The sequence below is a fragment of the Cornus florida genome, unplaced genomic scaffold (genome assembly GCF_030987335.1).
Source record: "Cornus florida cultivar Cherokee Brave unplaced genomic scaffold, ASM3098733v1 CherokeeBrave_3.0.0_Hap2_Chr03, whole genome shotgun sequence".
In the NCBI taxonomy this organism is placed as follows: Eukaryota; Viridiplantae; Streptophyta; class Magnoliopsida; order Cornales; family Cornaceae; genus Cornus; species Cornus florida.
The window spans coordinates 15,578,063-15,590,918 of NW_026775573.1; the positions used below are offsets into that span (position 1 = coordinate 15,578,063).

The 12,856-nt window shown below is 35.1% G+C and overlaps 1 protein-coding gene across 1 annotated transcript; it reads right to left on the bottom strand.

Annotated features, from left to right (window-relative positions):
• Window positions 1-725: 725 nt before the first annotated feature.
• LOC132299660 (26S proteasome regulatory subunit 6A homolog) lies at window positions 726-8,475 on the bottom strand. Its single transcript, XM_059796414.1, has 10 exons — window positions 8,249-8,475; window positions 8,042-8,158; window positions 7,190-7,297; window positions 6,584-6,775; window positions 6,303-6,494; window positions 5,789-5,907; window positions 5,555-5,642; window positions 5,050-5,169; window positions 4,820-4,960; window positions 726-973 (listed from the first exon to the last, which is right to left on the bottom strand). Exons 1-10 carry the CDS (start codon window positions 8,363-8,365, stop codon window positions 896-898), a joined length of 1,272 nt encoding a protein of 423 aa, XP_059652397.1. The 5' UTR covers window positions 8,366-8,475; the 3' UTR covers window positions 726-895.
• Window positions 8,476-12,856: the final 4,381 nt, after the last annotated feature.

Below are 12,856 nucleotides of genomic sequence, written 5' to 3' on the forward strand. Positions count from 1 at the left end.
GAAGGTTGGAACTCTCCTCTAGTTTTTTTTTCCAGCTATCCTTTGCATTTGCCAATGTACATGATTGTGAGATCTATCGGCAATGGTTGGGGACAGTTTTGGGAGGGCGCACCCAGTTCCTAGTCTTGACTCAAGAAATGTTGTGGGAAGGGAAGGTTGGAACTCTCCTCTAGTTTTTTTTTTCCAGCTATCCATTGCATTTGCCAATGTACATGATTGTGAGATCTATCGGCAATGGTTGGGGACAGTTTTGGGAGGGCGCACCCAGTTCCTAATCTGGCCTCAAGATGAGTATGAGCATGTCTTGACCTCCAAATTGGCAGGTGAGGAGGATTCGAGTTCTTGTAAGGACAAACGGGTTTAGGAGTTTCTTGCCAACAAAGTTTAATTAAATTCGAATAATCATATATAGTTGGTGAAGGCAAATTTGCCTCCTAGGAAATCCCAACAGTAATGTTGTTCCTCGGGCATGCTATTGTTGTATATCACTTATTTCTACTAGCAGTGAAACATTTTATATTCGACTTGTAAACCTTTTTTTACAAAGTCAGCTTTATGTTGATAACAATTCTGGTGACTTGGGAGGATTAGGACTTCATAACTTTATCTCATCACCCAACTGAATTTCCGAAGTCTTCCTTTCACTCGCAACAGGTTTTTTCCTAGTTGGTGTGTGTGCCCAGTAGTTCATCATTTATGCATAACTAATTCGAAAAGACTTTCAGTTTATCCCAGTGTAAAAATACATTAAACTTTCATTTTATAAAGGAAACAGAACTTTTCTTAGTTTTCTTTCAGTTGAACAAAAGTTATCGATTAAGGGTAAACATTCTGTAGCACTTCTCCACCAAACTCAACGGGTACAATCTTCTGAGACTCGGAAACTATGCATAATCTATGCATAATAATTTAAGCTTGCTTTCTTCTTGGCCTGAACTTGGATAATGCCTTCATTGAAGTCTTCGTGATTCACCTGGAAAACACCGAATCAATGCTTGTATTAGTAAAGAGAGGTAAAATCCAACAAGAAGTGCCTTCACTAGGAAAATACCGAGTGACTAAGTTTTCAAAAAATATCTAGATGTGTAGCTGTCACAAATTTACCATCCAATTGTGGTTAATTTTTCATATATCCGGTCGTGGTAATATGAACTTTCATATGCACCAGCTTTCTTGACCACAATTCAGTGTTATTGGTTTAATCCCAGGGTGAACGTTGGACAAAAGATGTGGGTAATCTAGACAAGTAAAATTGGCTTTACAGCTTTCAACTAATATTGGGCGAACAAGAACAGGAAAGTTTCACCAAGATCCTGATTCTTAGCATCAAAACCGCACAAAATCCGTGGCGCTTGCATTTTTTTCTGATCCTATCACTATGGATCTTCACACTGGCAGACTGGTGAGATCATACTTGCTGAATAAAATGAAGTTTATACGCAATAAAGAAAATACTAAATTTCTCCATCTATGTTTCACCAATTTTCAACAAATAATGCATGATGGTTATAGGCATATACCATTTTGTGAATGTCATAGAGAATTTATGGAGAATACAACCACATAAAAGCAGTGAAACAACATAGGCCAAGAAAATCAGTTATTAACATATAGAACCACTTGTAGATAAGATATATACTCCTATCAATGCACATCTAAGCATGCAGATATCTGGATTTTATGCTTATACTAATGAATTAATCAATCTACTTCATAAGAGTTCTAAACCTCGTCAATTAATATAATGAAAGGTTCTTGAAATTGAGGTTCTATGCTGGATCAATAAGTAGGTCTCGAGAGATCAGATCGAGAATCTTAAGATCAGTGTTGTTAAAGACACGCCTAGGCTCTAGGCTTCTACAGGCAATTTATGGAGAATATCATATACTACAACCACATAATGCAGTGAAACAACATAGCCCAAGAAAATCAGTTAACATATAGAACCACTTGTAGATGAGATTTATACTCCTATCAATGCACATCTGAGCATGCAGAAATCTGGATTTTATGCTTATACTAATGAATTAATCAATATACTTCATAAGAGTTCCAAACCTTGTCAATTAATATAATGAAAGGTTCTTGAAATTGAGGTTCTATGCTGGATCAATAAGTAGGTCTAGAGAGATCAGATCGAGAATCTTAAGATCAGTGTTGTTAAAGGCGCACCTAGGCTCTAGGCTCCTACAAGCGCAACAATTGCGCCTGTTGTGTGCGCAAGTGCGCCTTTGACAACATTTGCGCCTTTAACATGGAATATGAATTTTCTTTATGGTTAAAATCATAAAACCCCCCTCTAGTAACCAAAAACAGTCATATAACCCCCCCTATATTAAAGAAACTATCGTATCGCCCCCATCAGTTTTAAAAAATTTATCATATTACCCCATTCCGTTTCTTTGCCGTTTGAAACAAACAGAGAAAAGCATGTTCCTGTCATACGTGCCACCTTTTAACTAAAATATGACCAAACTATCATTGTAATCACTTAATGACCATTGTAACCTTTTAAATCCATAGGAGTCGCACGTGCGTAGTCTTCTTCACTCTCGCGTCCACTATTGTACTACCACCAAACTGAGTTTCAATTTTCCAGGCACGTTGTTGGACATGGACTCCAATCTCCCCGCTGACTAACCCAACTCTATCTTTACACCATACCAAGCCACCCAAGTAAGTCTATCTCTATCATTCTGAACCCTAACCCTAACTTTCTCCATCCATCTTTCTGAAAGGCTTTGATTGGTAATGGTCGGATAAAAGGTTTAAGGATGAATAAGTACTAGAAGTGATCTATAATTGAGGAGCACCTATTAAGAATGACTTGAAAATATGAAGAACACAGATGATGGACTTATTTAATCATACTGATGAACGAAATTACTTTCATCTGTTGGATTGGGAATTTTATTCAGAGAATATAGAAGTTTAGTTGGCGAGGAATTCGAGACTGCAATTGATCCAAAAGAATCCATAATAGAGGGAATTCTAGACAGTTCTTAGGATCTAGGACATTACCAATCAAAGCCTTTCAACACTAAACCAGCCACAGGAAAACAAAACAAGGTGCCCTGGCAAGAATTTCCTTCAAGTAATAGTGTAACACAAGGCAGGGGCCGCAACTTATTTGTTGGAATGAGAAGAGTTATTGTCTCACATATTCATAAAAGTTTATAATATATTAAATTTTGACCTCTAAATCGGGGAATTTTGGCAAAGAAATGGATAGGCAAACCCAAGGTAGAACCTCCAACAAATCGTGTCAATCAAATTACTCAATTATTAAGGCTTATAGATAGACATAACTCATAACAATGGATTCTTCTGGGAAGATGTCTCTCGGATGATGTCTCAGTGTTGGTGTCTCAGGCTAATACAATCAAATGGATACTGCTGAATTGATTCCCTTCATTGATTCCATCTTTTGTGAATCTCATTGTCTCAATTATATATATGTGTGTGTGTGTGTGTGTGTGTGTGTTTCTATGTCAATACATACATATATACAGGGATGGTGGGATCAGGATTGTGCAACTAATGGTGGTATTGGACCCCACAAAGAGCATAATTGTCATTTCAAAATAATTCATTCGGGTTTTTAATTAATATTAAATTATGGAGATCCATTTTGTCATTTTACATTTCACTTAACAGCTCCGTCACGGAATGGGGGCAAAATGATATTTTTTGATACTTCAAGGGGTTATTTGTTAATATAGTAGAGGTGGGTTTTATGATTTTAACCCCTTTCCTCGCTTCACTCAGGCGTGCGCCTCGCATCGCGCCTAGGCTCCAAAGGACCTCTAGCACCTTAGTGCGCCTTGGGCCTTTGATAACACTGCTTAACCACAGAATGAGAGAGATATCATCTAAAAACACTTATGCAACTTAAGAATTCTTAAAAGTACCCGTTGAACTAACCTAAAACTCGAGAAAAAATGCAAATGATTAAGGCAAATGTTTAGAGCACAAAAACTTCCTAAAGTTCTCCCCGATATTTTTTTAGCACATTAATACTCCATAAATAAAAGGAAAATTTCACTAGCATAAAAAAACCTTTTTATTTGAACAACCTTACACAAACTATAAGATGAAAATTCATGAAAAAGAAATATAAAAGTTACATTATAAAGTTGTACAGTAGTATTGTATAATTGGGAGTCAACTATGGATCCTGCAGCTCGTGCGATTTTAATATGTATTGCACAAGGATTCCACCCTCTTAAGATCCTTTTGTGAGGTCCAGAACTGGATCACAAAAGTGGAGGATTTGGAGAGGACTTTTTCTCCTTTTCTTAACAATAAGGTAGGCTTAGAAGGTCCAACGCAGAAAATATTTAGCATCATCAACTACGATTCCACATATGACATCATAGAGGAGTAATGGCAGGTGTGGTGGTTCAATTGTATTTTTTTGGTAAGTGTGGTTGTACAATTGCATTAACAATAAATCAACTAACAGTGCCATTTAGGAGAGTGAAGATGTATCCATGACCACAGATTTAAGAACTACTGAAGACTGTGAAGGCCCAGGCACCTGCTCTGTGCAGAACCTTGACACGATATTTTTAGATTATAACGGAATCGGTGATACTGGAGAAAAAGACTATAATGAAAATGTCCAAATTACCTATACAAATAAATGACCAAAATATACACATTGCCTCACTCAAGCAGTGTTACTGTCGGTTCCTAATGTCCTAGAATGTCACCTAACCCACCTTACCTAATACTAAGTTTTTCAAATGTGCAACATACACACACACAAAAAAAAAAACACAAAGAGACAGAGAGAAATAGAGGGAGAGAGAGAGACCTCAGTGGCATCACGGCGAAGAGCTAGCATGCCTGCCTCAACACAAACAGCTTTCAACTGTGCCCCATTAAAATCATCGGTGGAACGAGCAAGCTCCTCAAAATTGACATCTGGGTGAACATTCATCTTTCTAGAGTGGATCTATAATCCCAGTGAAAATGATTCAACAAGTGTTCATCTATCATGAGCAATGAGATACTGTGAAGTTTGTAGGACACTCAAAAGGCTACCTGCAATATTCGAGCTCTGGCTTCTTCAGTGGGATGAGGAAACTCAATTTTACGATCCAATCGACCAGAACGCATGAGTGCAGGATCCAAAATATCAGCTCTATTTGTTGCTGCTATCACCTGCAGTTCATGAGATTACGAAATACTGAATTACTAACTCAGATAATAATTTAAGTTAACTGAAATTTTATTAGTGAAGTAGCTATTTGTTGGTGGCATCTGAAGGATGGTTCATAGACACGGGCACAGATGAGTCTGCTATGACTCAGCTGATGAGGAAAACTATAATCTGAAGACACTCAAAATGTAGAAACCATAGCCCAGATTTATATCTGACCCTTCAACAAAGTAAGATGTTCTGAAAATACAATCTCCATGCCACAAATATGGGGACCAAATAAAACTCTCCTAATTATGGAATTCAAAACCTTCTAAATGCTCACAATTGCCTGAATGTGTGACCAGAAAACTAAAAGTGTGTTTAATTAAAGGCAAAGATAAAGACCTTTATCCGTTCATCGCTACTAAATCCATCAAGCTGATTGAGTAACTCCAACATTGTTCGTTGGACCTCTCTATCCCCACTGACTTCACTGCATCAAAAGAAAGAATTTACAATCAATTAGTCACATTATGGCATAACTTCTTAAGTATTCAATCCAAAATCCATTAAACCAAGATTCAGAAAATTGCCAAGGCAGATTAAGTAAATTACACATAAAATAGAGATATGGCATACCTGTCAAACCGCTTTGTGCCTATAGCATCAATTTCATCTATAAAAATAATGCAAGGAGATTTCTCCTTCGCAAGCTGAAAAGCATCACGAACGAGTTTTGCTCCATCCCCAATGAACATCTATGAGCAGTACAAGTAAGATTACTACTACAATTGTAAAAAATAAATCCTAATAAAATAAATAAATCCGTGCACACTTGAATAAATCAACTAAGAGATATTCTTTGTTATGGATGTCAAAAAAGTATAGGAAAATTATTTTTATAATTCTGAATAATGTTCTTGTTAATTTTACCAACTGGAAAATTGAGTTCCATATAACTATTCAAGTCATTTACAAAAATGGCATCTCCTTAGTTAAGACCATATACACTTTAGCAGAAATTTTTTGTTTATGAGTCCAAATGTCTCTTAACATCCAAACGAGTAAATTTCCAAAAAAAAAAAAAAAAAAAAAAAAAAAAAAAAAAAAAAAAACTACAACAAAAGAAAAAAAGAATTGATAAAGAACATACCTGTACAAGTTGGGGACCTGCTAGCTTCAGAAAAGTAGCATTGGTTTGGGCAGCACATGCACGGGCCATCAAAGTCTTCCCAGTCCCAGGAGGTCCATACAGAAGCACTCCTTTGGGAGGACGAATTCCTAGTTTCTGGAACCGTTCCTTGTGTGTCATCGGCAAAACAATAGCCTCAACTAGTTCTTGGATCTGTCAAAATGAGAATGAACTTCAAGTTAAAAGTAATATATCAGGTAGACATATATTAGAAACTTGAATTCAGAGCAAAAGAAACTTGCCTGCTTCTCAAGCCCTCCAATATCGTTGTAGTCCTCCGTTGGTTTTTCATCGACCTCCATAGCCTTGACTCTTGAATCATATTCAGATGGCAAGGTATCCAATATCAAATAACTATCTTTGTTCACCCCAACCAAATCACCAGGCTTTAGCTTATCAGGATCAACCAGACCAACCACGGGCAGAAAAATTGTCTGCAATTAAGATGGAAGAATGGTGTTTCAAGATAAAGTTTGAGGGTTTTCAATTTGTCAACTTAATAGCATGAACAGAACATAATTGACAAATGATATTAGGAGCAATCAGGATTTGAGTATAATCATTGGCATACAAACTCAAATTTGCATATAAAATAGAACCTCGCTGAAAATGGTTTTATACATATCATTAGAAAATTAACGTCTAAAAAATCAATAATTTTGACATAAAATAAGAGCTTCTCTGAAGATAATTCAACTTACTCACCCCAACTGCACCCCCATTCCCCAAAGAAATGAAAGAGGGAAAAAAAGGCATATAATCCAAAGAAGATGAAAACATAAAAGAAATTTATATAATATTTCTATTTGAAAAAAGACACATAGATGCATAAGAACATGATGATTTACCTGGCGTGTAGACGTTTTCAATACAACACATTTACCCTTCCTTTGTGAATCAAGATCAATATTTGCACCATCTTCCTCAGCCTCATCCTCTGGATTCATTTCCAAAATCTAAAGACAGAAAATTTGTAGTGAATGACCAGAACTACATCTACAGTAAACATGTGATGACCTCTGCTTAAAACCTACACCATTGAAACTGTAGCTTACAATCCATAGTCTCTAATTAACTGAGCTTTGGATATCCATACCGGTCAAACTATAATTTCAAATGTAAACTCAAAGCACAAGTTCTTTCAAAAAAAATAAAATAAAATAAGTTGACATTATCAGTATTAGTGTAAAAGACCATATCTCTTACTAGGTAATCCCAATAAAAGAAGTATGTATTTGATACTTAAAAGTTTGGCTCAAAACCTGTCATATTTATTATACAAGTTACAAATTGTTTCCATAAATTGCAAAACGCATTTATTGTCCCACAAAAACTTAGGCCAAAGGCAATCATAATACCACATGACCTCAAACTTAATTCGTACAACACATCAAATACCTAGTAGCCAACCTAAACATGTTATTCGACATGCCCTAGCTACATCAGCACAGAAAAACACATCACAACATTATTTGATATGAGATTGCATTGCAAACTCACATATCCATATTAAAAATCCGAATGAAAATTATTTTCAGATGAAACACACACATACAAATTTGCATTTACCCAATAATAAACAAGAAGAACCCACAATAAAACTAACAAATATAATCTATTCCGATTATATTAAAAGCCCTAATTTTCTTTTTCTAGCCTTTTCCGGTCTCCAAACAAAATAAAAAGAAAAGTATTATTACCTCAACGATGTTGCCGACCAAATAGGGAAGTTGCTTGTTGAGTTTAATTTTCTCTTGATTCTCCTTTATCTTTTCCTTGAACGAATCCAATTCGAGATTCGTTCTCTGCAACTCTTCCTTCAAACCACAATAGATTCACACAGATCGTCAAATTTAGATGAACTTTAGAAATCGATGAGACACATAGAAGGATAGAGAGATCAGAACCTTGAGGACTCGAATCTCAGTGTCTAGAAGACGAGAAGCCCTAACGACATCATCTGTCGACATCGAAGCAAGCTGATCGTCTTCGAAATTGCTATCCTCGACCATGGGAGTCGCCATCTCTGTCAGATAGTGTGTGAAATGTGTGAGAGAAGAGAGAACTCTGTTCGGTGGCTCGAGTTAGAGAGAGACCTTGTTTCGGTGGCTTTAGGGAAGAAAAAACATGACCTTGTGACTCTTATAACGGGCCAAATTATTCACAGCCCACTTTTCCAAATCCTACTTTAAGTATGACTCTTATGATGGGGGTGCACAAAAAATTGTTAAGAATGGAAGAAAATAGGAAACTGTCCTTGGATTAGATTCCTTTATTATGGTTCAGTTTTGATTTCGATTTCGATTTCAATTTCAAAATAAGAAATTGTTAATTTAAGATTCTTCACAGTCCTCGTATCAGCGGTTATTTTTTTATTTTTAAATTTTTTTTTAATCATCTTTTAAAAAATATATTTGAAATCATGTTTCAAAATTATATATAATATAATTAATATATATAATATATATATATATTATACTAGTATTATAATTCAGATTTGGGTTAGTACCTTAATTTAAGTCCAACTCTAATTAAATTCAAGTTGAAAATTTTTAACTCAAACTCTATATGTATAAATAATTATCCAAACACAAAAAAAATTAAGCTGGGCTCGGGTTGAATTTGTCCAACCCAAGTTGCACTCTACCTTACATGTCTAACCAAAACACACCCTTAGCATTGGATATTTTCAATTCACTGAAGCACCTGTTTTTTCTTCTTTTTTTTTTTTTTTTTTTTTAGCAATATGAAACTATGAAATTGTCAAAACAGTCATGTCGACTACCAATTTCTGATAAATGTAAATTCCCTTTGCTTTTGTTTTTCTAAATCAAAATTTTGCATTGACACCCATAATTCATTATCAGTTTATCAAAATCCAATGGAGTGAAAAGCTATTACTAGATTGACTTTTTTTTATTTAAAAAAAAGGTAATTACTGAATTGAATTGGATTAACCCATTCAAATTGCATACTTGAGGAAAATAATTAAAAAATATGATTCTAATTAGTGGATAAATAAACATAGAGCATATAGATTGAGAGTTAAGAAGTACGGATACGAATATGAGTACGGAAAGCGATACGATAAATTTAGAATACGAACACGACAAGATATGTCAAATAAATAATATATATAATACTATACATAAATAATATCCATCTTCCTATATTTCTACAAAATGGATGAAAGAGAAAGGCTCATCTTTCTAAGTAACAAACAGAACGATAGGTAATCTATATTTAATTTATAAACTAAATCAATTCAAAAATAAAACAAAATTGTCAAACTTATTATTTTATTTATTTATTTTTTTTGTCAATGACAAAAAACTCATACATCCCCACTTTGTTCATTTGAATACTCAAACCTCACCTCACGTTGAAAGCTAAAAAAATAAAACAAATTTAGTGGACAAAAGATGTGGATAATTAATCCAAACAAAATTTCTTCCCTAGCAAATGTCCTGTTGAAGAAGAGAACATCTGTTGAAGAAGAGAACATAGGATTAATATACAAGAGCAGACTCAAACTATGTGACTGTGACTACTACACAAGGATTGAGACCTGTTCAAAACATTTACTTATATTAACACAACGATATATCCAATTACCCACAATTAATTGAGAGAGTAGCATGAAATAAAGTCACTTGTGAAATGATGTGCTTTACAAAACTATGTCCACGTCACGTAATGACGGACTTAGAAACTTTATTGAAAGGGGTCATTGGAGGGGTATGCAAAAAAAAAAAAAAAAAAAAAAAAAAAAAAAAATCTCGACTCTGGTGTGAGATTGAGAATTTTTAAACTTAAATTGAATTTGAAAATTACTTTGAATAAATATTTTAAGTTGCCTTATATTCAGTTACATAAAATTGAAATCTTGAAGTTAAAATTGGTATAATTGAAGAAAGACTTAATTTAAAATTACACCAAAATTTCAGAAATTCTAACAGCGAAACATAGGTTTGACAAGTCTTAAAATTGAAATTAAATCGATTTTACACATGCTAGAAAATGTGAGCTTGTGCATGAGTTTTAAACCTAAAGGCACACTTATTAGTTATTAACAGTATATTAGACCCTTTTTTTGGTAACTTATATATTATACTTTTTGAGATGGACCTTTTACCCTAATTCCAGCAATTAGGGCAAAAATACAGATAAAATCAGGAATATATATGTAATGGCATAAGAGTATCTTCAACCGTTGTGCATATATTTTTGTGTAAATTTGATGTATCAGACTAGATTTACAAAAAAAATTTGTATTACCTATTTTTAGTTCTAAGGGTTATTTTATATTTTTCGTGTTAAAAAATATCCCCCCATAACAACCAACCACGTGTCATACTTAAGGCCCTTGTAACGTTTCCGATTTTCAGCCTTTTTTCAATTTTCTAGGATTTTGTTGCCACAAGGGTATTTTGGTCATTTCACTTTTACACGTGGGATTTTGGTTGAGTCCAATTGTTTTTGGTGCATTTATTTTCATGTGACTTATGTAGTATTTGCATGGTGGTACACTATGTATTCATATGTGGAGTAAATTAAATCAAATGGAAAAAGGAAAAGTCAAAAGATAGTGGTGGGACCCACCACTGCCCAATTTATGGTCTAGAGACCATTTTCCCTTCATTTCTTTCTCTCTCCCCGTCCAATTCTTTTCGCTCTCAATTTCTCTTCTCTTTTTTCTTCCACTTGACAACTAATCTACGAAACAAGATTTCTTTCTCATTTCATGCCGGATTAAGGTGCCATTTGAGGCAAAACGAAGCCCACGACGAACTCTACACATCCATACCAACAATTGCAGATTTCGTGCACCCTTTAGAGTTCGAATTTTGAGACCCACTTTGAGGATTTTTGCATTCTAAGAGGTAGGGGTTCCTAATCCATGTGTTCTTACTCCCTTGTAAGTTATTCCTTGTTAATTGTGGTTAAATGTGTTTAAATTGATGATTAACATGTTTAATTAAGTTGATTACCTCTAAAATGATGTGATTTTGTATGTGAGATTCATATTTATGTGTATATGTAGATTTGTGAAATAAACATGTTTAGATGTTGATTTTACATGCTTGTGTGTTTGTAACTTGGTAGAATTTGTTATGTGGAAAGCATGCATTATTTAAATTAATTACTTTGAAAGTGATACAATTGTTGAATTAGAAAATTATGCATATATATGTGTAATTGTTAATTTATGTGGAGAGCATGCTTGATTTGTGAATTTTCCATGACTATGATGTTGAATTAGAAACCCGGTCGCTGCAGAGTCACCAACGGGCCGGTAGGTTAATGTAGCCTAGAGGGAATTAGGGAGATTGTCCTAGCGTGGTTGAGCTATTTGGGCCCCTCGATGACGCTGCGGAGTCACCAAAGGTCTAGGAACAGTAGCCAATCTTTCTCTCGGCGCTGCGGGGGTACCAAAGGGGGTTATATTAACAGTTTGGAAAGTGACAGATGAATGATTTTGAAAATGGGGAGCGACATGTGACACGCATTGCATTCCATTGTATTGTATTGTTGATGTTGAGTTTGGATGTGATGTTGTACTTTCCCGATATAGTATGACCACGATTCTTATTGCTCTATTCTTTGTATGAATTCACAGGGACACAAGAGGTGTGTCTTAGGTACCACCTACTGAGCAATATGCTCACCCCATTTATTTAACTCCTATAGAGAGCACATTGCAAACCAACAAGAGAATCCCCAAAGCAACACTATCAAAATGCCCTGTCCCCTCACCACCATCCACAATGAAGCACGCTGAACATACAGCTGAGCCTTTGCAAACTGAACCTGGCATTGAACCCTTACAAATTGAACCTCAATCAACTATGAACTTCAAAACCTTGGACTTGGTGGTTAATTTAACAGGTCACAATTTGTCTGTTGATATTGATAAATGTCCTCCCTCAGCACCAATCATTGTCTCCAATAACTTTGCATTCCTAAGTTGTGATGCAAATAATGATGGGAAATATGAAGCTGCAAATGTGGATGATACTGCTTCAGAGGATGAGAATTCATCAAACCTGGAACCCTATGATCCATCCTACTCACCAATTATAAACAAAGCAATGAAGATAAGAAAGCCTTCCCTTGGAAAACATTCCAAAATTGCCAAAAAGTCAAAGGTTATCAAGCCAAATTTGAGCCAAGTTTCACCCCTTAAGGGGTTTAGGGGATTGTGTAAGCTCACTAGTTCATTGAGATGAACTGGGCAGCTTGGAACATCAGGGGGTTGAACTCTCACCCCAAACAAGTAGAGGTTATAAACTTGATCAGAGATGCTGGTTTAAGTTTAGTGGCTATACTTGAAACCAAAGTTTGCTGAGCAAACATGGAATCTATTCATAAGGTCATTGCTCCTTCTTGGCAAAAAAGATGTAATTACTTATCATCAGTGATGGGAAGAGTATGGGTGTTATGGAACCCTGCAGTTTTATCCTTAATGGTGATGATAGAAAACAGTCAAATCCTAAACTGTGTTGTATGGTTAA

Bases quoted from the DNA above. Each gene is read 5' to 3' on its own strand.
- LOC132299660 (XM_059796414.1), bottom strand. From the start codon at position 8,365: ATGGCGACTCCCATGGTCGAGGATAGCAATTTCGAAGACGATCAGCTT. The intron at 6,495-6,583 runs GCAAGTTTCTTT...TCATTTTGACAG, and splicing joins TTGGAGGGCTTGAGAAGCAG to ATCCAAGAACTAGTTGAGGC. The intron at 5,643-5,788 runs GTATGCCATATC...CTTTTGATGCAG, and splicing joins GGCACAAAGCGGTTTGACAG to TGAAGTCAGTGGGGATAGAG.